General features: G+C 46.5%; 1 protein-coding gene across 1 annotated transcript in view; it reads right to left on the bottom strand.

Moving 5' to 3' along the window:
• SORCS3 (sortilin related VPS10 domain containing receptor 3) overlaps window positions 1–22,910 on the bottom strand; it is a 355,271-nt gene that overhangs the window by 36,219 nt on the left and 296,142 nt on the right. The window contains exons 14-17 of the mRNA XM_025201218.1: window positions 9,589–9,706; window positions 7,403–7,536; window positions 2,930–3,043; window positions 454–625 (exon numbers count right to left, since the gene is read on the bottom strand). Of these exons, the coding sequence (XP_025057003.1) occupies window positions 454–625; window positions 2,930–3,043; window positions 7,403–7,536; window positions 9,589–9,706 (538 nt within the window). The remainder of the gene's footprint in view (window positions 1–453; window positions 626–2,929; window positions 3,044–7,402; window positions 7,537–9,588; window positions 9,707–22,910) is intronic.

Raw genomic sequence — 22,910 nt, 5'->3', positions numbered from 1 at the left:
GGTGGCCCGTGCCACCACATGAGACCAGGTGTCCGATCCAGTGCACAGGGTCCGAGGCAGAAATTGGGCAGCAGGGGAGCAGTGCCACGCTCCCCCACTCCCCTGCCAAATTTGCAAGCCAAGGGGGAGCCCCACTGGCCGGATGACATGGCACTGGGGAGTGGATCTGGCCTGCAGGCCAGGGGTCGAACACCCGGGGTTTAGGAGGAGCCAGTCCTGCAGGCGCACTGTATGACCCCAGAGGTTTCTCCTGACCATACGATTCCACGTTTAACCCGCCAGTCTCCACTGCCCTCTCTGCATCGGAGCATTTGACGTGCTACCCAAAAACTCCTCTCCAGAAATCGCCCAAGTGCTGCCACCCAACTGCTGGTTTCCTAAAGTTATAAAGACACCTGAGACAAAGGAGAGAGCCCCAGAAGCTGGGGCCAACAAGCCCCGCAACACATGTACCTCGTCCATGAGGATGATGAAGGTGGCGTTGTGCCCTTGTTCTGTAACGAGCTTGCCGTCGGTGGTGAGAATGTGTAGTCCACGTGGAGCCTTCCCGGGGCACTTTTCAGCCTTGGCTGTGTACTTCTCCCGGAGCCCATCCGTGCAGTTGTTAGACACGATCCTCCGATACCTGGGGAACATTAACATTTTGGGGATGCGCCTGGATATTTTTAACGCGTGCATTTCAAAGAGCTGCCCAAGGCTGACAGCTCGGGCGCTGAGCGGAAAATCAAAGAAATCAAATACTTTATTAAACTACAGAAGCCAAACAAATCAGAGCCCAGCCTCCTCCTGGGACCCCAGCTCCACCAGTGAGAATAGATTCATATTGTTGAGCTGAATTACTATATATGGATGAAAGCTGGGAAAGGCATAGTCCGCCCCTTCTCCGTTTCCCCGTCCCTGCAGTATTGTCCCTTGCATTATGGCATTTTATTATGTTTTTATTATCTTGCGGCTGCTTCTATTCTGCTTGCCGGCTCCCCGAATGATTTGGCAGAGGCTTTGTCTAGTCCAGTTTTTAATGATTCAAGGAACAGGCTTCTCTTGGCTCCATGCAGAAACAAAGAGATTAACTGACTTGGGGGGGATGCTCGGCAATGTGCTGCCTTGTTTTAAAAGATTAACCCTTCTAGCGATTGCCTAAAGGGATTTTAGACTTATAGGACTGGGTAAGCGGAGCTGCTCTTCTACTGCTCTATGGCTGTGCAGCTCCACATGGTCAATGCGGTCGGTGTCTACCTGACCTGCTGCTGTGCCACTTTAATGGCACCTTCTGTCACAAAGTGGTCTCCAGAGGAAAGTGCATCCAGGTTCGCCGTGGCCCAGCTTTCATCTTCTATCTTGCAATAACACGCCAACCCCGGAGAGCAACCCAACCATAGAGGGTGGAGCCTGGCACATGTCAGCTAGATTACAACAGCCTTCAAGTATACACAGTGTGAAATGCAGTGATGCACCAGCTCAACAGAGTGACCCTGCCATAATAAACCAGCGCGCAGGATCCAGGACTACAGAATGAAGCTACCATGACAAACCAGTGCATGCGGCTCCACCACCCATAACAAACCAATGCAGGCAGCTCCGCCACCCGTGACAAACCAGTGCATGCAGCTCCGCCCCCCGTGACAAACCAGTGCAGGCGGCTCCGCCACCCACGCCAAACCAGTGCATGCAGCTCCGCCCCCCGTGACAAACCAGTGCAGGCGGCTCCGCCACCCACGCCAAACCAGTGCATGCAGCTCCGCCCCCCGTGACAAACCAGTGCAGGCGGCTCCGCCACCCACGCCAAACCAGTGCATGCAGCTCCGCCCCCCGTGACAAACCAGTGCAGGCGGCTCCGCCACCCACGCCAAACCAGTGCATGCAGCTCCGCCCCCCGTGACAAACCAGTGCAGGCGGCTCCGCCACCCACGCCAAACCAGTGCATGCAGCTCCGCCCCCCGTGACAAACCAGTGCAGGCGGCTCCGCCACCCACGCCAAACCAGTGCATGCAGCTCCGCCCCCCGTGACAAACCAGTGCAGGCGGCTCCGCCACCCACGCCAAACCAGTGCATGCAGCTCCGCCCCCCGTGACAAACCAGTGCAGGCGGCTCCGCCACCCACGCCAAACCAGTGCATGCAGCTCCGCCCCCCGTGACAAACCAGTGCAGGCGGCTCCGCCACCCACGCCAAACCAGTGCATGCAGCTCCGCCCCCCGTGACAAACCAGTGCAGGCGGCTCCGCCACCCACGCCAAACCAGTGCATGCAGCTCCGCCCCCCGTGACAAACCAGTGCAGGCGGCTCCGCCACCCACGCCAAACCAGTGCATGCAGCTCCGCCCCCCGTGACAAACCAGTGCAGGCGGCTCCGCCACCCACGCCAAACCAGTGCATGCAGCTCCGCCCCCCGTGACAAACCAGTGCAGGCGGCTCCGCCACCCACGCCAAACCAGTGCATGCAGCTCCGCCCCCCGTGACAAACCAGTGCATGCATTTTATGGTAACAAGCCACTATAAACACATGGTGAAGTGGGGGGGAAACTGAGCAAGGATAGAGATGGCAAATGCAAACTTCCCATGAAGTTATTAGAAATAAGAACAGGAAGAGAGAGGATAAAATTCTCCAGGAAGAACTATGTGAAATGCCTTTAGCATGTCCTCTTAAATGTTCAGCCCTTGTTCAAATAGAGCACTGGATCAGTGCAGCAAAAGAAGCATCAAGTGTGGGCTCCAGGCATCATATATCACTCGACAGCAATACAATAGCTACATGTCACTTATGTTTATATACTTCTCGCGTATGAAGAATGAGGCGATGTTCCACGCACACGGTATCAGCTCGCAAATAAGGCAGGGAAAAAGCCAGGTGGGATGGAGACACTGATAAAGATGTGCAGCTATCATAGTAGCACAAGGTCACCAAATGCAGGGCACCAGTGGGACAGACTTACCCGGTACTGTTCAGGTAGCTCTGGCCGAAGCTACAGTCCTTGGACAGGGAGGATGGATTGAACCAGAAGGCTGGAACACACTGGTTGTTACTGTGTCTTTCATACCCATAGTCACTGCAAAGGCACAAGAATAACAGAAAGCATCATATCACTCAGCATGGATACCCAAAAATGCTGTGAAATTTTAGCAGACATATCTTAATGGAAAAACAACTGTGGAGGGGAAGGTCAATTAGCTATGCTAGTCCCAGGGAGAAATGACTGTTCCTTCTCCTCGAAGAATCACAGAAAAATAGCACTGGAAGACTTGAGGTTCAATCCTCTGCTCAAGGCAGGATCATCTCTGGGAACCATCCCAGTAAAAGCGTTTGTCTAACCAGTGTTTAAAAACGTCCAGTGATGGAGATCTTGGTCATGTTCCGGTGCTTACCTTCCTCCTCATCCAAAAAATCTTCCTAATATCCACCCTTGGTGCAATTTAAGCCTGGCACTTCTCTTTGTCCAGAGGGGACAGGACAAGAATTGATCATCATCCTCCTTGCAACAAGCCTCATATTGAAGGGCTCTTATCACAGGGCCTTTTCATGTACAATGCGAGCACCCTTGTTCAGGTTCACTCTCCTCGATTCAGACTCCAGATGAAGTCATACGAAGTTTTCAGTATGGAAAAACCAAAACCTGAGGAACCAGTTCAGCAAAGCACTTAAACCTCTACTTAAAGTTAGAGCACTGACCTCATTGGGACTTGACCACATGGACTTCTGAATGATATAAAGTGCTCAGTTGAAGTGGGCCTCTAGCTAGGCCTTTGGGCCCAAATTAGAGAGCTAAATAGTGGGTTGAACAACATAGATAGTGGGGTTGGAGTTCTGGCAGACTTATCCAGTGGCAATGGGCTCTGGAGGGATGGGCTCTTAGAAAAGCTGGACGTGTACAAGTCCATGGGGCTGGATGCAATGCAAGGAGCAAGGATGACAGAGCAAGGAGCAATGCTCCCAAGTTGCAGCAACAGAGGTTTAGGTTGGATATTAGGAGAAACTTTCTCACTTGAGGGTGATGAAGCACTGGAACAGGTTACCCAGAGAGGTGGAGGAGTCTCTATCCTTGGAGGTTTTTAAGGCCTGGGTAGACAAAGCCTTGGCTGGGATGATCCAGTTGGGGCTGGTCCTGCTCTGAGCATGGGGTTGGACTAGATGTGATGTCCTGAGGTTCCTTCCAACCCTCATTTTCTATGATTTCTATGATTATACCTTGCAGACTGTTCCAAGCGCACCCGCGGAAGGTGTTACAGCTGGCGAAAAATGCTCAGTTGCTATGCATGGTTCAGTGCTTGCCTATAATTATGAATAGACTGTCATGCAGGGGAAAAGATGTTGTAGAGCCCCAAGTCCTGTCTGGACCAGGAGTGGGTATGAGCCCCAAGTCCTGTCTGGACCAGGAGTGGGTATGAGCCCCAAGTCCAGTCTGGACCAGGAGTGGGTATGAGCCCCAAGTCCAGTCTGGGCCAGGTCGGGATATAAGCCTCAAGTCATCCCTGGACCAGGAGGGGTATGAGCCCCAAGTCCTGTCTGGACCAAGAAGGGTGTGAGCCCCAAGTCCTGTCTGAACCAGGAGGGGTTTGAGCCCCAAGTCCTCTCTGGACTAGGAGGGGATTGAGCCCCAAGTCCTGTCTGGACCAGGAAGGGGTATCAGTTCACCTACTTCCATCAAAAGCATCTTCCTAAAACAGATGCCTGCCTGCCAACTTAATGATGAAGCCACAGCAGCTACTGGACTCAATGGGATTTTTTCCATAATCTGTAATATGCTTTGGATCAGGTCCCATGTGCATCCCTGGCTAGACTTGATCAGAGGGTTTTTTGGTTGAAGGAAAGAATATAAATAGAGACCCTGGACCTCAGCCCGCAAGAAGCTAACCAATGCCAGCAAGCTACACCGTTCCGGGAATCGCAGACAGCACAGAGTCCATCTCACGACAGCCCCGTGCTCCTCTTGATGCTCTTGTTTTAACTGTGAGCCTCTTGAAGACCGAATAGGAAGTTTTAGAGAAGGGCCTTAGCAAGCAGGATTAGTTGTATACCCAGCAACCCCCTAGCCGATGCCAGTACTCTTTGGCGGCCAGAAATTTCTGAGCTGCTTGAAGAGATTCAGCGATTCCCTAATGTTCTTTGTCTTAGCATTCAATTTAATCACCCTCAGTGGGTCAGCCCCGCATAGGCAGAAATGCCTGGCAGCGACTTGGTAATTAAAAATGTTCGGGAGGAGTTGTACTTTGCCCCAAAGAAGAAAAGAGACGCATAAATATTTAATAAAATTAAAGACAACATTGCTGTATGCCCCAAAGGCTCCGGGCATGTTCATTAACTTCTGGTAAATGTATATTAAAATCTCACAGGCTGTCCACCTTCCCTCTCACAAGCCTCGGGGTTTGCATAAGTTAGGGAAATAATCAAGTCCAGCTGCTGCTCCGTCTTTCACGGAAAAGCTTCTTGACAGAGTAAATAAAGAACCAGCGGGGGGGAAAAATACCAGCGAGCATTTGAATAACGCTTCCTGGTTCCCACTGCCATTTTTTCCCTGCTAAAAAAAAGGCTAAGGTTTGATTTTTAAAATGCTTGCTCAAGCCGGTATGCTCTTAGCCACAGCGATGCCGGCTTTGTGTTTATCTGCCACCTCCACATCAGGTTAGCAAACCCACACGCTTGTGTCTGGAAAGCGTGGGTCTACGGAAAGGCGGCTAAGTCGTAGTGACAAAATGCACTTCCACATCTCGCCCCTCGGGCTCTCCCAGTCAGATCTGCTCAGTTTAACACGGAAAACACGGGTCCGGCTGAGATTGCCGAGAGCAGTTCGTGATTTTGGGTACTTTGCTGGGTTTTTGGGATGCTCAGGTTGAACAGCCTTCGAGAGCCCTGCTTTTCCAAAAGTGAGGAGGGCCGTCCTCTTGAAAAATCAGAGCCTTTGAAGATATCTCAGACTGGGTACCCCAAAAATGGAGGTGCCCAAAACTGATAGTCATTTTTGCTTCTCGTGATGGATTTCCCTTCCTCCGGTTTTCCTGTCAGCCCTGCAAACTCACGTATGAAAGTCAAGCTGGTTCCCTCCGGCTTGTGCATCACAAAGAGCTATGATGTTGTCATGAGAGCCTCATGAAAATAGACAGGCGGCTGAACTTTGCAGCCAGAAAGCAGGAAACGCAGCAACCGATGGGACCAAGGCATAGCCGTTCTTGGAGCTAAATGACAGGCTGAGCTCGGTGCCATGTGCAAACACGTCTAAGATAAATGCTGCGAGAAGGTCCTGTTCTTAGTGTAAAATCTTAGGTTTAGGAGTGACAACTGCCTACAAGATGCCATTTCTCCTGGAATAAGTTGGAAGACTTTTAGATTTCCTTCCTGCATTAGAGTCATAGTATTATAGAAGACAAGGGTGGAAGGGACCTCAGGAGGTCACATCTAGTCCAACCCCCTTCTCCAAGCAGGACCAGCCCCAACTACATCATCCCAGCCCAGCCTTTGTCTACCCGGGTTTTAAAAACCTCCAAGGAGGGAGATTTGACCACCTTTCTGGGTAACCTGTTCCAGTGCTTCACCAGCCTCCTCGTCAGAGAGCTTTTCCTAATATCCAACCTCAACTTCCCTTGCTAAAACGTAAGACCATTGCTCCTGTCATCTGCCACCACTGAGGACAGTCCAACTTCATCCTTTTTGTAACCCCCTGCAGGTAGATAAAGGATGCTATCAAATCCCCCCACCCTTTAGGAAAAGGTGAAACTTTTTTCAGATGAGATATACTTCTGCTCAATGTCTTTGAGTCTTGGGTTGGACCCAACTGTCTCCAGGTGCCATGAAAATGTAGTAACCTTTCTTCATATTACTTGTTTCGCATCATTTTGGTGCCTTTACATGTCAAGATTGGATCAGAAAGTCCTGCAAGAACCAACGGATCAGATTCTCAGCTCGGATACACTGGCATAGAGGCACTGAAATCATGCAAGAGAAACAGCGAAGGGGGGTGGGGGGGTTACAAAAAGCAGCTTCTCAAAGCGACCTGACAGCAGGTTGGAATTTACAACACCATTAATTCGAAACATCAATATTTATGCAAAACAGCTGGTGACTTCTGACAAGCCCGGGGTGTACGGGGAGGCGAAAGAAGCAGAATCGGCGGATTCCTTAATAAAGTCATGCTGAAAATCAATAAAACTTTCCCAGGCTAACAGAAAAATCATTTCCCTGTCTTGTACCTTGGAGCCTCAAGTGGTGACAAAAGCCAAGTGAGTCTGAAATCTCCTCTTCGCCAAGTAGGAGGCACCCTCCAGGGGCGTGTTGTAGGGGCAGTGTTGGCCTACCCATTCATTTCCATCAGAGCCCCCTTGGATACCGTCCACATCCAACCACCTGGCTCTGCACAAGCCCCAAGGCAATGATTTGCACAGCAGCATCATGAGTTATAAAGGACCAGGGTACTCACCACTCGAAGTCCCCATCGGCGCAGACACAGGGTTCGGAGACGACGGTCTTGGAGTAGTCTCTCCCCAATGCACACTGCACCCCGGGCTTGCGTTTCTTATAGATTTTCCTCTCTCCCATGACACAAGGCTCCCCCTTCCGCAGAAGAAAGAGCGGGAGTTAGAAGGAGGGGAAACCAGAGGATTTCTAGTTCCTGCCTCCCCCACAGCTTACTGATGTTGGACTGCTTATTCCTATTGTGCAAGTGGCAAAAGTCATGCATCAAGAAGGGAACTCTCCAAGGGCAAACGCAAAGTCTGTGACAAGCCTAGGTGTAGACCCCACGAGCCTGGGCTTCTCTTCCCCCATTTGACTGCAACTCAGCCTATAGCACAGTCTTACAGCACTCAATGATTTGTTTCAAGCACTGTTTCAGGAGGTTTAAGGCTTTCTAAAGCAATACAGAGGATATCTAAATCAAAAAAAGAAAGTCTGACCTTTAGGTGAATGGCCATAAATACAATTTTCTGTTGCACTGAAATAACTTGCTTGGGCCCAAAAGGAAAGAAAATACACCGCAGAATTGAATTACTTTTCTTTCCCGTTATTCCCAATGCCCAAGATGACTGCATGGATTCAGGGGTACTGCCTTTTTTCATAATTTCCAATGGTTTTAATTTGTTCTCTGTTGGGATGTTAACGGCTAGACTACCTCGCACTCCTTTTTAATCTCCAGCGCCCATGTTTTTTTAACTGCACTTCTTTCCCACGGGGAGGCCTGTGACCTTGTACAATGATGGCTTTTCCAAGGGATGGAGCCTCCTGTTGGCTTCTGGCCATAAAAGCATCGAGCTTGAAAATGAGACACATGGTCACAGATGACAAAGCTTGTACAGACGACAAAGCATGTTTGCCTTGTATAGCATCTGCACGTGCTTCCTCCTCTATAACCGCTATGTCTATGTCTAGATCAGGCATTTTTCTTCTCCTGCATCTTCTATTATAAGACTCCCTAGGAGTATACAAAATCCCATGAGGTAGGCAGAGCTAACGAAGCAACTCCAACCCTCTTATAACTTAACCACAAAGGCAAGCTTTACCTTATCTGAGCCATGCTGACGGGATGAAACTTTTTAATACAACCATAGGCCACTGGGCACTATCACTAGCCCATGTAAGGCTGGCATCACACCCAAAGTCTCTTCAAATGTTTCCTTCGGGGCAGGGTTTATTAGCCCAAACCTTGGTAGGTAACAGAACACAAGGGCCCAAAGACCCGTCCCTCCAGACCCTGCTCAGTGCCCCAAGGCCTCCTGCGGCTCCCCAAAAAGAGTAATCTCAGCCCTTGAAAGGTGTTCAGGGCATGTCTGCATGGCCAGTTCAGCGCCGTGCTCGGTCTGGAGCCAGAAGCAATGTAGCTGCATCAGTGCAGTGCTCAACCCAGGCGAATCAAGCCTATGCAGAAGGTGGCACCGATACAGGGCTAGAGTTGGATCCAGGTCCCCAGCCAGTATCTCTGCATGGCACTGCACCGTGATGGGCAGACGTACCAGCTTGTTGGGAGCTGGCTCAGTTATCCCACAGAGCACATCCTCGCATTGCTGTGTGCGGACAAACCCATTCAACCTGTGGCTGTAGCTGATAACTGAATGGGGTTGCCTTGCAATGGGTCCCTTGGCTATTAAAGGCACCTAACACCCTGTTACACTGTTCTGTAAGTGGACACATGCCAGCAGGGGCCGGGGTCATTTGAACTTCCTGGGACAAGTTGGATGGTGCTTGGTAAACCCTTGCAGGTTTTCAGAAAGACCTAGTGAATGTCCTGCTAATTTTAGGTGATCTTATTTAAAAAAAAAGCAGACTCTACTGGCATATAATCAAAGCAATCAAAAGGCATAAAGGGGCTTTAATCTGGTAGCCAAAGACTCTTTTGCACTGGTGCAGGGGTGGATGGGGACTTTTGGGTGCATGAGATTTGGCTTATTGCAGTTTTCGTGTAGTCCAGAGCACAAGCTGTGTCCAGCCAGGATTGAACACCACTCCAGAAATGTAAGCACTTAAGCTATGTCACATCTACAGGTGAAAACTGCTGACTGCACTGAAAGATGCCAGATCCTTCCCTTCTTGGGAAAGACAGCAAAGCAGGCTCCTACCCACAAGCATGCAAGGAGAGCTCGGTTAAAGGCCACCCCAAAGAGGTAGTCATACCTGGTTGTGCAGGTGCCAGGTCTGGTAGTCATCCTTGTTGCATCGCCTGCTGAAGATGGATTTGTAGTCCACTTTGACCAGCTGCCACTCTGAACGCAGACTGAAGTGCCCAAAAATTCTGAGCATTGGAGGGAAAAAAGAAGTGTACGCACACCATCAGCCTGGGGAATAGACTTCCCTCGTGGAAACCTTCCTGAATCCGAGAGTGGAAACCAACATGAAAGTCCCTAACTCCTCACAGAGAAGAACAATTCACCTGAACCTGCCTGTGCACTGGTTCCCAATCATCTGCTGGCATCCAGTGCCCTTTCCTCTGATCCTGTGCCTGTCTTGTCTGTGTGTGTGTGAACGGCATGCACTATAATGGCTAGCTCAGACATGCAAATGCCGCTGTTAGACAAAGAAGAAATGACGGCAAGAGAGATTAGTCCTATTAAAGCCACTGGAAATAGGGACCCAAGGAGTTCTTTCTTTGTTTAAGTCTTTGTGTTTAAGTCTTTGCTCTTTCTTAGCTAACTCAATGTAGTTGTTTCTATTGTATAGATAACACTATTAAATATATTTATGCTGAGCTGAACAATGAAGTGAGGAAGATGACTACAGGTGATGCTCGGTTAAGGTGACACAAGAAAACACCTGCAAAGATTGCTCTGAGTGTTGTTATGTGCCCCGGTGGCATTAGGAAAGAGCTGAGGTGGTACTGGGATTGCAAAATAACACAAATCACTGCAGGGCGGGGAATTCATGAGTCGGTTTCTGAAATGCATTTGAGCAGGCTGATTATTATCCCTGATTCGGTGACTTGAGTCTGTGGTCCAGCTTCCCAAATAAGGATATCATTTTCACATCCCCAAACCACAGATGTGTCCCTAGAGATACCAACCGGCTCCCGAGCCCCACTCTACTCAGTGCTACATGAACTCACCAACAGGCAAGATAAAGGGATACGCTGTACGGTCGGGAAGCGTAGTGCTTTGTTGAGGCTGGGAGTTACCCATGCGCTTGCAAGAGCAGGACAAAGTGAGACTAAGCACATCAACGCTCTGCATCCCACCATGCTCTCAAGTGCAATAATTACTAAGAGAATCTACCTGGAGGATGCTCACATCTCCTAAAAGGAAAACAACCCACAACAAAACCACCCCTAATTAATAAATAACATCAGGTATCCAGACAAAAGGCTCCACTCAACTGGAATCGTTGGATGAGCTGCAGGGAGCCTGCTTTTCGATCAACTAACTGCTTCTTAAGCCTCACGCCAGTGGCTATTTTCTCAGTAAGAAGTAGTTTTTGACTCAGCAGAGGCCAAAGAAGTATATTGGTAAGGGGAAGCGATGGTGTAGGCAAAGGTAACCACTTGGAAAGCTATAAACAAAGCTACAATCTCGCACAGGAGAGGCAGGAAATAAATTAATAAATAAATCTATATAGATATAGATATCTATATAGATATCTATATCTATATAAATAGATATCTATATCAATATCGATATCGATATAGATATAGATATATATAAAAAATGAAGCCAATCAACATGTTATCAGAACAAACTAATAAAATCAGCTTCTCCTCCCAAAACTGGGAAATTCGGACGTTGAAGGAATAGCTCTTTGAAAAACTTGGCTAAAATTTAATCTGGCTTATTTTCACACTATGCATAATCTGAATCTTTTCCAGCCCTTGTACAGAAGCAAGTACGGCCAAACCACCTGAACAACAGGCTTTAGAAAATGGGGGAGAAGTATTTTTCCATATGCCAAGTCTTTCACAAATCTAAATGTTCACTCAAGGCATTTTTGAGATTATATTTTTATAATTCTATTATGTCAACCTAAAGGTGCCGAAATGCTTGGTGAGTCTTGCAGCGAAAGGAAAAACAGAGCAAAGCAGAAAAGAGTGCGACCTTCTTGACACCTACATTGCTCACGTTATGACCGGAGTCTTTATCTCTCTGGGACCCAACCCAGGGTTTGCTATCAGCCCTTGCCCCATCTCATCTCCAGCTGGACTGTAAGTTTACCTCAACTTCCCTTGCTGCACCATGAGCCCATTGCTCCTTGTTCTGTGATCTTCCACCACGGAGCACAGTCCAGCTCCATCCTCTTTGGAGCCACCCTTCAGGTAGTTGAAGGCTGCTGTTAAGTCCCCCCCTCAGTCTTCTCTTCTCTAAACTAAATAATCCCAATTCCCTCGGCCTCTCCTCACAAATCATAAGCCCAGCCCCCAAACCATTTTCATTGCCCTCCACTGGACCGTCTCTAAATTGTCAACATCCTTTCTGTAGTGAGCGGCTTCTAGGCTCTGTGATGTCCAAACCACCCAGTGTCGATTCAGTATGTACTAGATAGGGTCGGGCTCCCAGCTGCTTCAGATATCATTCCAGCGCACCGGGTTTGGGATGCCACACAAACAGCTCTCCACCCACTCCTGACAAATCCAGTAATATCCCGCTTGCAACACGGCTATGCTCACACCCAACATCTGGTACAGCATCCCAGCCTCCAGCTGTGCTTTTGATGACAGCTTTCAGCTTACGTCCTCCTAGAACGCCAGCGTGGCTAAGACGTCTCACAGACTCACGCGCATCTTTCCTCCGAACCCGTTTGCTTGTAGATGATTTGAAGGTCACTCCATTTGGTGAGCTGGAGCCCTACCCAATATACATTGGCCCACTCCCAAAGGGACTCTGCTGATTTATGCCAGCTGTGGATCCAGCTGTGTCACAAACTCCTTACAGCAGAGAAAAGAACCGTTTGCTGGAACACAGCAGGCAGCACAACCACAAATATCAAGACGATTGAGTGCCCATGGGATGGGATAAGAGCTGAACTGCAAAGTGTTGGTTCTGTCAGCACTTACTAACAGGCAACTGTTCGCTGACAGCACAGCCGGCAAAGCAGAAGGCTGCAATGCACTTTCACCAGCCTCAAAACTCACCACAACCATGTGCTTTTTTAAAACTAAAAAAAAACCCCTGAAACTTTTGCTTAGTAATAATAATTAATGGAAAAAACAAGGTTTCCTAAGTGGAAGGCAATGCATTAGCATTCCAAAAGCATGGAGCATTAGCTACTCTTTAATTAAATGATTTCAAAGAAGATCTTTGTATATAATTGCTATAATTTAGATGGAAACAATACTATGCTAAATATAATTAGAGCAGTATGAACTCTACAGGATATTTTCATCTGTGTTAGTGGGATGATTCTGGGTCACCTGGTTCTCATATGCTTTTTTATTTTTAAAAAAATGCTCCTTAATACTGATTAATGAGCATGATCCAGCTTTCGGTAATAAGGAATGCTCTTGGGCAGAACACCAAGCAAGCAAGGCTGCTGGGCTTGCAAACGAGGATGAGAGTCACCAATACTGTATACCACCGTGATGCATATAGACTGTGTGATGTACTAACCTATTGGTTTGGTGATGGTGCTTGGTAAAAGAAACTCTGAGCCAATCAGCTCTGGCTTGGCAATAGATGTTTTGGAATAAATAAATAATAAATAAATAAATAAATGTTTTGGAAACAGATCACATCCTAAAGAAAAGGGTGTGAAGAATCAAGTTGGAAGGTTCCCGCTGGTGAATCTGCTCACTCGCTTACAGACACTTTCTCATTCAGTGCATCATTTCTATGCAAGTTTTTTTCCAATCTGGTTATTTTACTCACTAAGGCAGGTGGGTATTTTTTCTTTCCCCCCTACATGTTGCTAACCTTCTAGAGTGAGATACGGGTCAAGGAAGAGAAGGTGGACTCTTGAGTTTGGCTGCAGTCACTGAAGACTCTTCATTGCTAATGGTGATAGAAAGACATGAAAAAGTATGGTCTTCACAACCCCAGTTTGGGAAGCTGATACAAAAAGCCATCTGTGATTTCCTCCACTGAGCAGCTGGAGCAAAAACTCCTTGAGAGGCAATAACAAGAGCCCAAAAGGCAATTACATCAGACTCACTCTTCTAAGTGCTCCTTAATGAGTATGGGCCAGCATAGACTGTTTATAGACATGATAGATTGAGTTTCCATTCTTCATAGTAAACAGATAGGACTACATGCTATTCCACCTATTAGGTGTCTAGGGGTGTGTCTACACGTGCATTTAAGCATGCTTAAATTTAATGTGCATTGGCTTAATGCACATTAAGCAGGCATCTGCACGTGCAGGCATTCAAGTGCATTAACGCTGTGCGTGTGGACTGACTTGGGACTAAAGTTAGTCCCAAGTCAGTCCACACACACAGCGTTAATGCGCTTTAACGTGCCTACACGTGCGTTAATGCACTTCAACTATTTGCGCCTAAATCTAGGTGAGATGAGCCCCAAATCACCATTTTTAAAGAGCATTAAGTGTGCACACGTGTAGGTGTGCACCCTAATGCACCTTACATTTAAGCTAAAGTGCCTTACAGTGTCTCATGTAAATGTGCCTTGGGTGGACTAAAGCATCTAAGTGCAAGCCTATTCCACCTATTCAAATCCTGAAAGTCCATTGATGCATGTACTTTTGTAATGCACCCATCGTCTTACCCTTAATACCGAGTCACAAGAAAGCAGGGAGGAGGAGAACCCACTCACCTTTTGCATTAGCTGTTTTTCAGGGACTCAAGCAGCGTGGCATAGTACTGCACTTAGCACCTTAGTTCAGGGGTGGAATAAAATTTCCCCCTTAAATTCCACGTGGAGCCAGCACATATAACAGCATCTTTGCAACCAGCTCCATAGTCCACTCACCATTGCTAGGAAACAAGAAATTGCTTCCCAGTCCCTTATATATATATATATATATATATATATATTTAAAGAAACAAGGGTATGCGTCTATTGCAGGGCTAGACGTTATCAATTTCTGAGCAAATTATTAGGGATTTGGAAACGGTTCCAAAATGCCTGCAGATTCATGATGAAGTCATTTTGGAAAAGGTCAGTGGCAACACCGCTATAATTAAATCTTTCATTAATTTTTTAAATACACAATAACTTACAAATGCAATAAAAATTGACCAGATGACCTTGCAGGAAATTATTTAGAAAGCTATTTCATTTTGTGGAATAACCTCACTGGCTGAAGAATAACATATCCTTTCCTTCTGCTTTTTGTCTCATTGAGTCATTTTTGGCTTATTAAATAACATTTATTAATGGCAGATCAAGTGAGGGGCTTGGATGTCTTGGGTTATGACATTTTCACCTCTAGACTCCTGGCTCAAACCCTGCTGTAGTCCAGTAGTGAAAACCAAGTCTTACCATGCAATAGCTACTGGGTTTTTTAAGCAAAAGGCATGGGTTGGATCAGTTTGTGTTCATTGCTGCTGTCAGAAGAGAAGCCAAAGCTGCTCAGGCATGAAAATTAAACTGCCTGCTCATTCCTAACTCATACCCCCTTTTATCAGGTTTGAAATCACCAGGCAGGACAGTATACGAGGGAGGCATGTGGTCTGTGTTTGGTTACCTTCACTCTGGGTATATAGAAAGGACTTTGATCTTCAGAGGTGTTAATTGAGCACCATCTTTTGTAACGGACTGGAGCATTTGCAAAGCTTCCCATTTTTAACGGTGCCGTCCAGATCCCATGGCTAATGTGAGCTTCTATGGAGTGGTAAGATGCAGGACTGGAAAACGACTGTGAAAAACATCTTGCAGCTGTCCTGACCTCAGAGGGAGGGCGTGCGTCTTCATTCATTTCAGAAATAGCAACATTTTCCTTCACTGGACAATGGGACGGTTGGGTGGATGAAAATGTATTTGACACAGAGGTTTAGCTGTGATCCCAATTATATTCCTTTGAAGACAGCCTGCGCCAGGATTTGGCAGTGAACAGTCTTCAGTTTGTTTATTTAGTATTTGGTAGACACGGTCTACAAAGAAATACATTTAACTAATTAATAATCCAGTGATCCAGCACCATTGTGAATCTGGTTTTACGTAACGTTGTCAGACACTTATTGATAAAACCATTATGATAGGTAGTGAGCATTTAAACGTTGTTTTTTAAAGGCCTTTGATACAGAATCCATCTTATGTGTAGGATGGAGTATACAAAGCATTTAGACTAGGGCTGTGAGAGTATCTGATTTCTTTTGTTCCTACTGTTGACTGGAAAGTCAAACAGAAGACGTTTAAGGTCAAATGAAACATTTACCTGTTGTTCTATATGCACTATACCAGGGGGTCCCAAACTGTGGTACGCACACCCCTGGGGGTACGCAAGACATCTCTGGGGCATTCATGGGAGAAAGCGTGTAATGGCGGATTTAATTTTCATAATAGTCATGGGCATTTAAGGGGTTAAAATATAAAACGTGTGCTGGTAGGGGTATGCGGGCAGTTGGTAAATCTGCAAGGGGGTACGCAATAAGGAAAAGTTTGGGATCCTCCGTACTGCACAATACTATACAATACTGAAATACATCTAAAAGCAAAAACATCCTTTTGAACTGCAATATTTCATTCTGAAAGTAATAAAATAAAGAATTTTGATATTTTCCATAATTTGCTGTTCCTTTTTCTGACTGAAACTTTTTCTTGGGGGGGGGGGGAATTAAGACAAATTGCCAAACCGTTTCAGTTGACCTAAAACTAAGTTTTCTGAAAAAAGAACATTACCGCTTAAAAAAATACAACCTACAAAACTATCGGACTCAGATCAAGACACCTCTTCTCTAAGCAATGCCTTGTTCACAACTGGGTCATGGAAAGAGTTGCTGAATGGGAGGACCAGAGGAGCAATATACACTGCCCTGGTGTATCCAGGTCTGAAGGAAGTGCAAATAGAGGACACCGTTGCACGCTTACGGGTACATGGCCACGTTCTCCTCTAAGAGCAAGGACCCTAGATCATCCCATGCCACATCAGCAAAATTGCAGGAACGCTGGAATTGAGTGAACATCAATGTATATTTGCCATATTATGATGATGATTATTAATAGTAATACACACTTCTGTAGCATCCATTTCAAATATCTCTGTGACAGTTATTCCTATGCAGATGATTAAAATAAAGGGCAGAGCTTGGAACTGGTTTGTTCAGCATCTCCCAGCAGCTGATGATGTCTGTGTGATGTGCTCTCATGCATAAATATATCGGCACATCTTTACTGCGGACCCCCACCGTGTCTGGAAGGGAGTGGAAGTCCTTGATGATACACAGATGACACAGACTTGTAGGTTTTAAGGGCGGACGAGACTATTAGATCATCTTTGTCTGACTTCCTGTACAACACAGACCATCGCATTTCAGCCACTTACTCCTCCATTGTGTCCAATAACTATGAGCTAATAAACCTAAACAGTGACAATTTCCCCCAAAAGGCAGAGTTACCAATGCTTGATTTGATGTCACCCACGTCTAACAAGGCTGCAGCACACTATGTGCAGGCTTAGCCATGAAGCACATAAGCAATGAAGGAACCACTGCAAATTGAGTCGGTAGGGCTAGATTTTATGAATGGAGAATGAGAGTTGAGCCATTCCCTGTGAATTAGGCATAAATCATGACTTTGGAGACAACCAAATGGGCTGTGTAACCTCCTGATTGTTTTTTATTAGGGTTTAGATGGAATTAGCGCTAAAGGAGGTCAGTGGTTACAACGAAATTGGATGGAAAGAGAGTGAGACAAAGAAGCAGAACCTAATTGAGGGAGACACAGATCAGCAATTAGGGAGAGTGGAAGAGAAGCCAGATTTATATTATCTCATGATTGGCAAGATGATGCAGGCAGCAAGAGACTGGAAATGAAGGAGGCATAAAAGATGAAAGATGACAGTGTAAAGGAGGGCAATTGCCAGTGAAAAAAAAAACACTTCATAATTTTTTATCCAAATAATAAATACAGCTTTTAAAAGCCACTTTGAAGCATTTGATACAGCTGGTTTCAGCTGACCAGTCAGGCAGAGGCTTCAGGGCAACTGAGATACGAGTCAGGGCTGCCTGAATTTCTCTCTACAGATGGGAAAAAGATGGGGAAAAAATGGCAATCATCTTTGGAAGGGGAAAACAAGGTACTGAAGGGAAGCAAGTATGCATTTTCACCTTCGCAAGAAACAGGACCATATCCTAAGCAGGTGTACACTGGTACAGCTCCATCAGGTTGAATAAAGGTCTTCTGACACCAATGAAACTGACATTTGGTCCCGACAGTCATGGTGGACAACCATGAAATTGACAGGAGTCCTGTCAATGCCACTTGACAGCTACTATCAAGTGGAACTGGAGTCCATGGGAGCGTCTCTCCTTTGAGAAACAACGGGTGATTTTGTTCCCAAAACAAACATTTTACGGAGTTTGTGGTTCACAGAAAATTTGGAAAAATCTGCTTCCGTGCCAAAAAAGGAGGAAAAATAAACCCTCTAAATTTCAAAACGTTGAAATCCTCCAACAAATAAGAAATGGCGATGCTTACTGGTAACCTTCATTGACAGGTACTGGGCTGAATGTTCAGGGAGGAATGCAACCCCCTACCAAAGGGCCAGAGACCAATTAAGGTAGAGGTAATGGGCTATAGGGAGGAATCATAGGAAGTAAGGCTGGAAGGAACTTCCGGAGGTGATCTAGTCTGACTCCCTGCCTGAGCCCTGTCCAAACCATCCTATCCAAACCATACTCCAAACTCTACGTAAAACTACCATCAACTGTGACACAACACAGAAGAAACAACCTAACCTGCCACAGGTAACGCAGGAGAACCAGAGCAGCCAATGTCCTGCTTCTATGAAATGTTGTCAATATAGGCTCGAGGCATCCCAGGTAGAGGAAGTCCAACGCACAGAACTGCTGTGACTGTAGAGACAACCCAGGATCCTTAATGCTATCATTGATGCTATGGTTCCTTGAGAAACTGGCTATGGGGTTAACTCATCAAATCAATGGGCACTTTTTTTTTAAAGCGCCAGTATGAGATCAAGAACGCTACATACTACACGGCAAGGAGCGCTGTTTGAGTTCGCGAGTAACGCCAAGTGCAATTGGCAAGTAATCTGCAGACCGTATAATTACGAGGAGGCTCCACTGGTCCTGCTGGATTTACAGATTAGCTGCCCAGCAACAGGCACCAGGGAGGGACGGAGGAAGGGTTAAAAATATTAAGTGATACCAAAATATAAGTTTACTGAATAGAAAATCAAAGCTTTTGAAAACCGTGAGATTTTAAAAAAAGGGGGGGAGGATATAGATATATATAGATACATATATCTATACACATACACACAAAGATAGATAGATAGATAGATAGATAGATAGATAGATAGATAGATAGATAGATAACTATTTGGCCAATATGCCTCAACTGCTTTACATGACAACTGCTTCAAAAGACATCCCAACCACATGACGGGCAGAGGGAACAATAAACAGGGTGGAGGGAGTGTTAATTTTTAATGCTGTTTTTCAAAAACCATTTTTTCCTCCTTTGTGGTGTTCATGAAAGGCAACCCGTCTGACAGCCCTGAAAGCTGAAGTCCCCAGTCTTCCCTTGAATAGATGCTGCCAGGTACAGCAGCAAGATGAGTTTCCCCATGACGCACCTGCTAATGGGTCTGAGGCCTTGAGCTGATGATGCCATCCCACCAGGGCAAATGAAACTGTTTTGCCTGTTCTTTCCTTATTGCTTTGCATAGATTTCCATAAGCCATGCATGCCACTGGTTAGCAGTGAGTGGCAATAATTAACAGCATAACCAGTACTTGTATTAATTACCATTTGTGCTGTTGCTAGAGCAGCGACCCTGGGAATGTCTGCTCTCCAGAGCTGATCCTGAGGATACCTGCCACAGCATCTACTCTGCAACTTTACCAGCCATTACAGATGTTGATACTTCATACTACATGTTGCCTCTTGGACCAGTGGCTTCAACCATGAAGTCACACCGTAAGAGCCTATACGAGCCCGAGCGAGGCTGGTGACCTTCAACAATCGATGCACGGCAGTGAAGTAGCTGTTACATTGCACAAGCTAAGGGAAGCCTCAGATAATAGCTACTTCCAAAGGTGGTTTAAAACCAATCTTGGTATGCCAGTCGTTTGACTCAGAGCAGCAAATGCTAATATAATCTTGAAAAATCCTCAATATTCTTGAGTTTATTACTTATCTCCAGCCAAGCTATAAATCTTGAGTTAAGATTAGTTCCCTCCCCCTTCCCCCAATATGTCCCACTGCTTTCTTATAGCTCCGAGCTAATTTCACCTCACCTAGCTGAAGAGCAGTCAAGAGATGCATGCATTGTAAATTAAAACCCTTTTCCTCTCCCCCTTTGAAGCTCTGAGCTGCATTTTCTAGGATGCCTTTCAGAACAGACCAGAGCTGATTGCTGCAGTTTGCACAGCATCACAACCAGCTCGTACTGCAACGCAATCCAAAGGATAAACTGCACAATATTGGAGGTGAAACCCACTTGAGAAACTAGGCCGCTGTCAATAATATAGCCAGTTGCATCTCAAACAGATGCTGCAGTCCTAAGACCGATTCCCGGTAAAGCAGAATGGAAGACTTTGGAGTGGGATAAAAGTAATCTGAAGGGCGGGGGGGAAAAGAAGGGAGCTTTCTAAGTGACTGCTGAATACGCTGGATAAAAAGGGTTTTGAAACTTATCCTGCCAATCTCGCCCAATAGAATTTCATTGTTGCTAGACTTGAGAGCTTATAACAATCTGGCAGCAAACAAGTGTTAAAACCCTGCTCCCCAAAGGCAATGAGTAGGACTAATAACAGGCCCGGATTCTCTAAATCCGCACGTTCCGACAATCCCTTCCATTCAGTCGTGTATCCTGGAAGCTGACAACTACATTTACCCTTCTGCAGATCTCTGAAACAGCATCCCCCGCCCCATCTCTCTTCTCCCTCTGCCTTCTCTCTTCTGCTCAGAAGCAGCAATGGCTGTAGACCTTCATAAAAAACCTGCCCAGGAAGTTGAATCCGTTCTTTCTCAAAGGCAATGCAGCTGGGAAAGGGCAGACTGGTAGTTTCAGAGTTGTGGGAACTGTGCTGTGCAGTGTTTGGGTGCAAACTTCCCTTTACTGCCCCATAATCTCACTTCATTTCCTAAAGGAGCCATCTCTTCGAGGCGTTCCAGGCTCTCGCGCATTCATATCCCACCCCTCTCCCTTCAGTCTGTAACCCACTTGCTGAAGTTGCCAACGTGACGGCCTGCCCGTACCAACGGAGAGGAAGACTCTTTTGGGATCCGGTCCACTAGGAAGTAGGCTGAAGGCATCAATGCATTTTATAAGTCTCTACCGGGTATATTCTGCTGTTCACTAGCACCTACTACCAAGCCTGGCTGGATTCAGGCCAGAAATGTACAGAAGGCATGCTCCAAACCTCCAGTTCCCTGAGCCATCCAGTATCCCATGATGCTCCATCACACTTCACCACTCTTATTTGTTCCTGATGCACAAAACCATGCAGAGGCACAGAGCCATCCAATATCCCACAATGCTCCATCACACTTCACTGCTCTTATTTGTTCCTGACACACCAAACCATGCAGAGGCACAGAGACATCCAGTATCCCATGATGCTCCATCACACTTCACCACTCTTATTTGTTCCTGATGCACAAAACCATGCAGATCCACAGAGACATCCAGTATCCCATGATCCTCCATCACACTTCACTGCTCTTATTTGTTCCTGACACACCAAGCCATGCAGAGGCACAGAGCCTGAGTGCTGCCAATATTTTACCCAGAGCTAATGCACAGAAGAACTGCATCACCCCAAAACAGCTGTATGTACTTGCAAAGGGAAAGGAGGGGGAATGGGCTGGGGGTTGCACTCTACTAAATTGTTGTCCCCTGGAAACAGAAACCCAGTCTCACACTGGTCACCCAGGAGAAAAGTAGTCAAGTCATGGTGGATGGATGGAAAATACAACACTGAATCCAAGCACTGTCATTTCAAAGGTGGAGGGATGCTCTGGAGAGACTCTCAGCTCAGGGACTGATGCAGTGAGAACAGTCAAATCCGTAACAGCAAAAGGCCCCTTCCTGGGCTCTCCAATTGTACTTTCACCTCTGTGGCTGGTTTGAATCGTAACATTTTCCAGGCAGGGAGTATCTTTCTGTCAGACGGCAGCAAGCTCAAAGGGGACGCAGCCGGGTCCAGTGGACAGGAGACTGAGCTTAAAAGGCCCGATTCCTATACTAGTCAAATACTTCATCTCTCTAAGCTGCTGTCTCTGCATCTGGCCTGTCTACACACAGGTTTGTATCACTATCCCTGCTTTCAGGGTGGTGGCAGAGAGGTGAACGTCTCTTGTTCAGATGCCAGAGGTTTGAATTTGCATCTCAATGCAGACTCATGCTAGAGGCCACCATCGGTTAAATCTGGGTACCCAGTCAAGCGAGCTGGGGTGCCAGAAGTGATGCTATAACACTACCTTGTGCTGGAAACTGGTCTGTCTCAACCACATTAGGCTGTTTTGATACATACATGTTAGAAATTGGTTTGGACCAATGGGTACAACCCTCTAGTGCAGGTGGACACAGTACCGATGATTAAAAGGTGCTCATACTTTGTTCTTGTCTCTTCATGCTGGTCTAACGTACCCACACTAGCAGTTGCACTTATTGCTATCTACCAGCTTAGTCTAGCACCCCTAAGTGCATCAGTATAACTGTACAGTATAAAAATAAAATAACTGTATCTGTATAAAACCAGTGTATGAAGCAGGTTTCGCCTGTAAACACTTTGAGGCAGGCTTACGACACGTACGCACACATTGCATTATACAATGGAGACTTAATCTCAGATGACAGATTACTGTAATACAGATAAATAATATTACTTGGCATTTAACAACTAATAAATAATGGTTTTCCCTCGGGAAATTATTTTAGGAAGTGGCTGAACACTCAATGCGATCTGGCACATTTTCATGGCAAAGGTTGCTCTTCTGAGGCCCCAGGAACCAGTTGTGGTTTCAAGCAGGACTGTGTTGCAGTAGCCGGGATGCTGGTGGATGCTATAATAGCACATCAGGTAACTCGGTTCTTGCTTCATTTCAGTGGGATTTGAAGATGGGCCTCACATGAGCTTCTCTAGCATCTCGCTGAGCCTGCTTAGCACCCCGACACCCTGCAGTGATCGAGGCATAGCTAGGGAATGCTAGGCTCCAATCCTGTATTTGGAGGACCTCTGAAACCAATGTGGGTTCCCCATGGGAACACAACCCCCCTTCACCAAATTGTAGGATGGAGGCCTTACCTACCCCAAAATACAGCCAAGAGAGCTGCAGCAACCTAACGGCCCTCGTTTCTTTGTATTGAAAGTTTCCACAACCTCTCAGCCTGACCCTACTTTACCTTTATGAATCAGTCCATTAAAATTCC

Source organism: Alligator sinensis, unplaced genomic scaffold (assembly GCF_000455745.1).
Source record: "Alligator sinensis unplaced genomic scaffold, ASM45574v1 scaffold61_1, whole genome shotgun sequence".
NCBI classification, from domain to species: Eukaryota; Metazoa; Chordata; order Crocodylia; family Alligatoridae; genus Alligator; species Alligator sinensis.
This window is presented reverse-complemented; position numbering and strand designations above follow the sequence as displayed.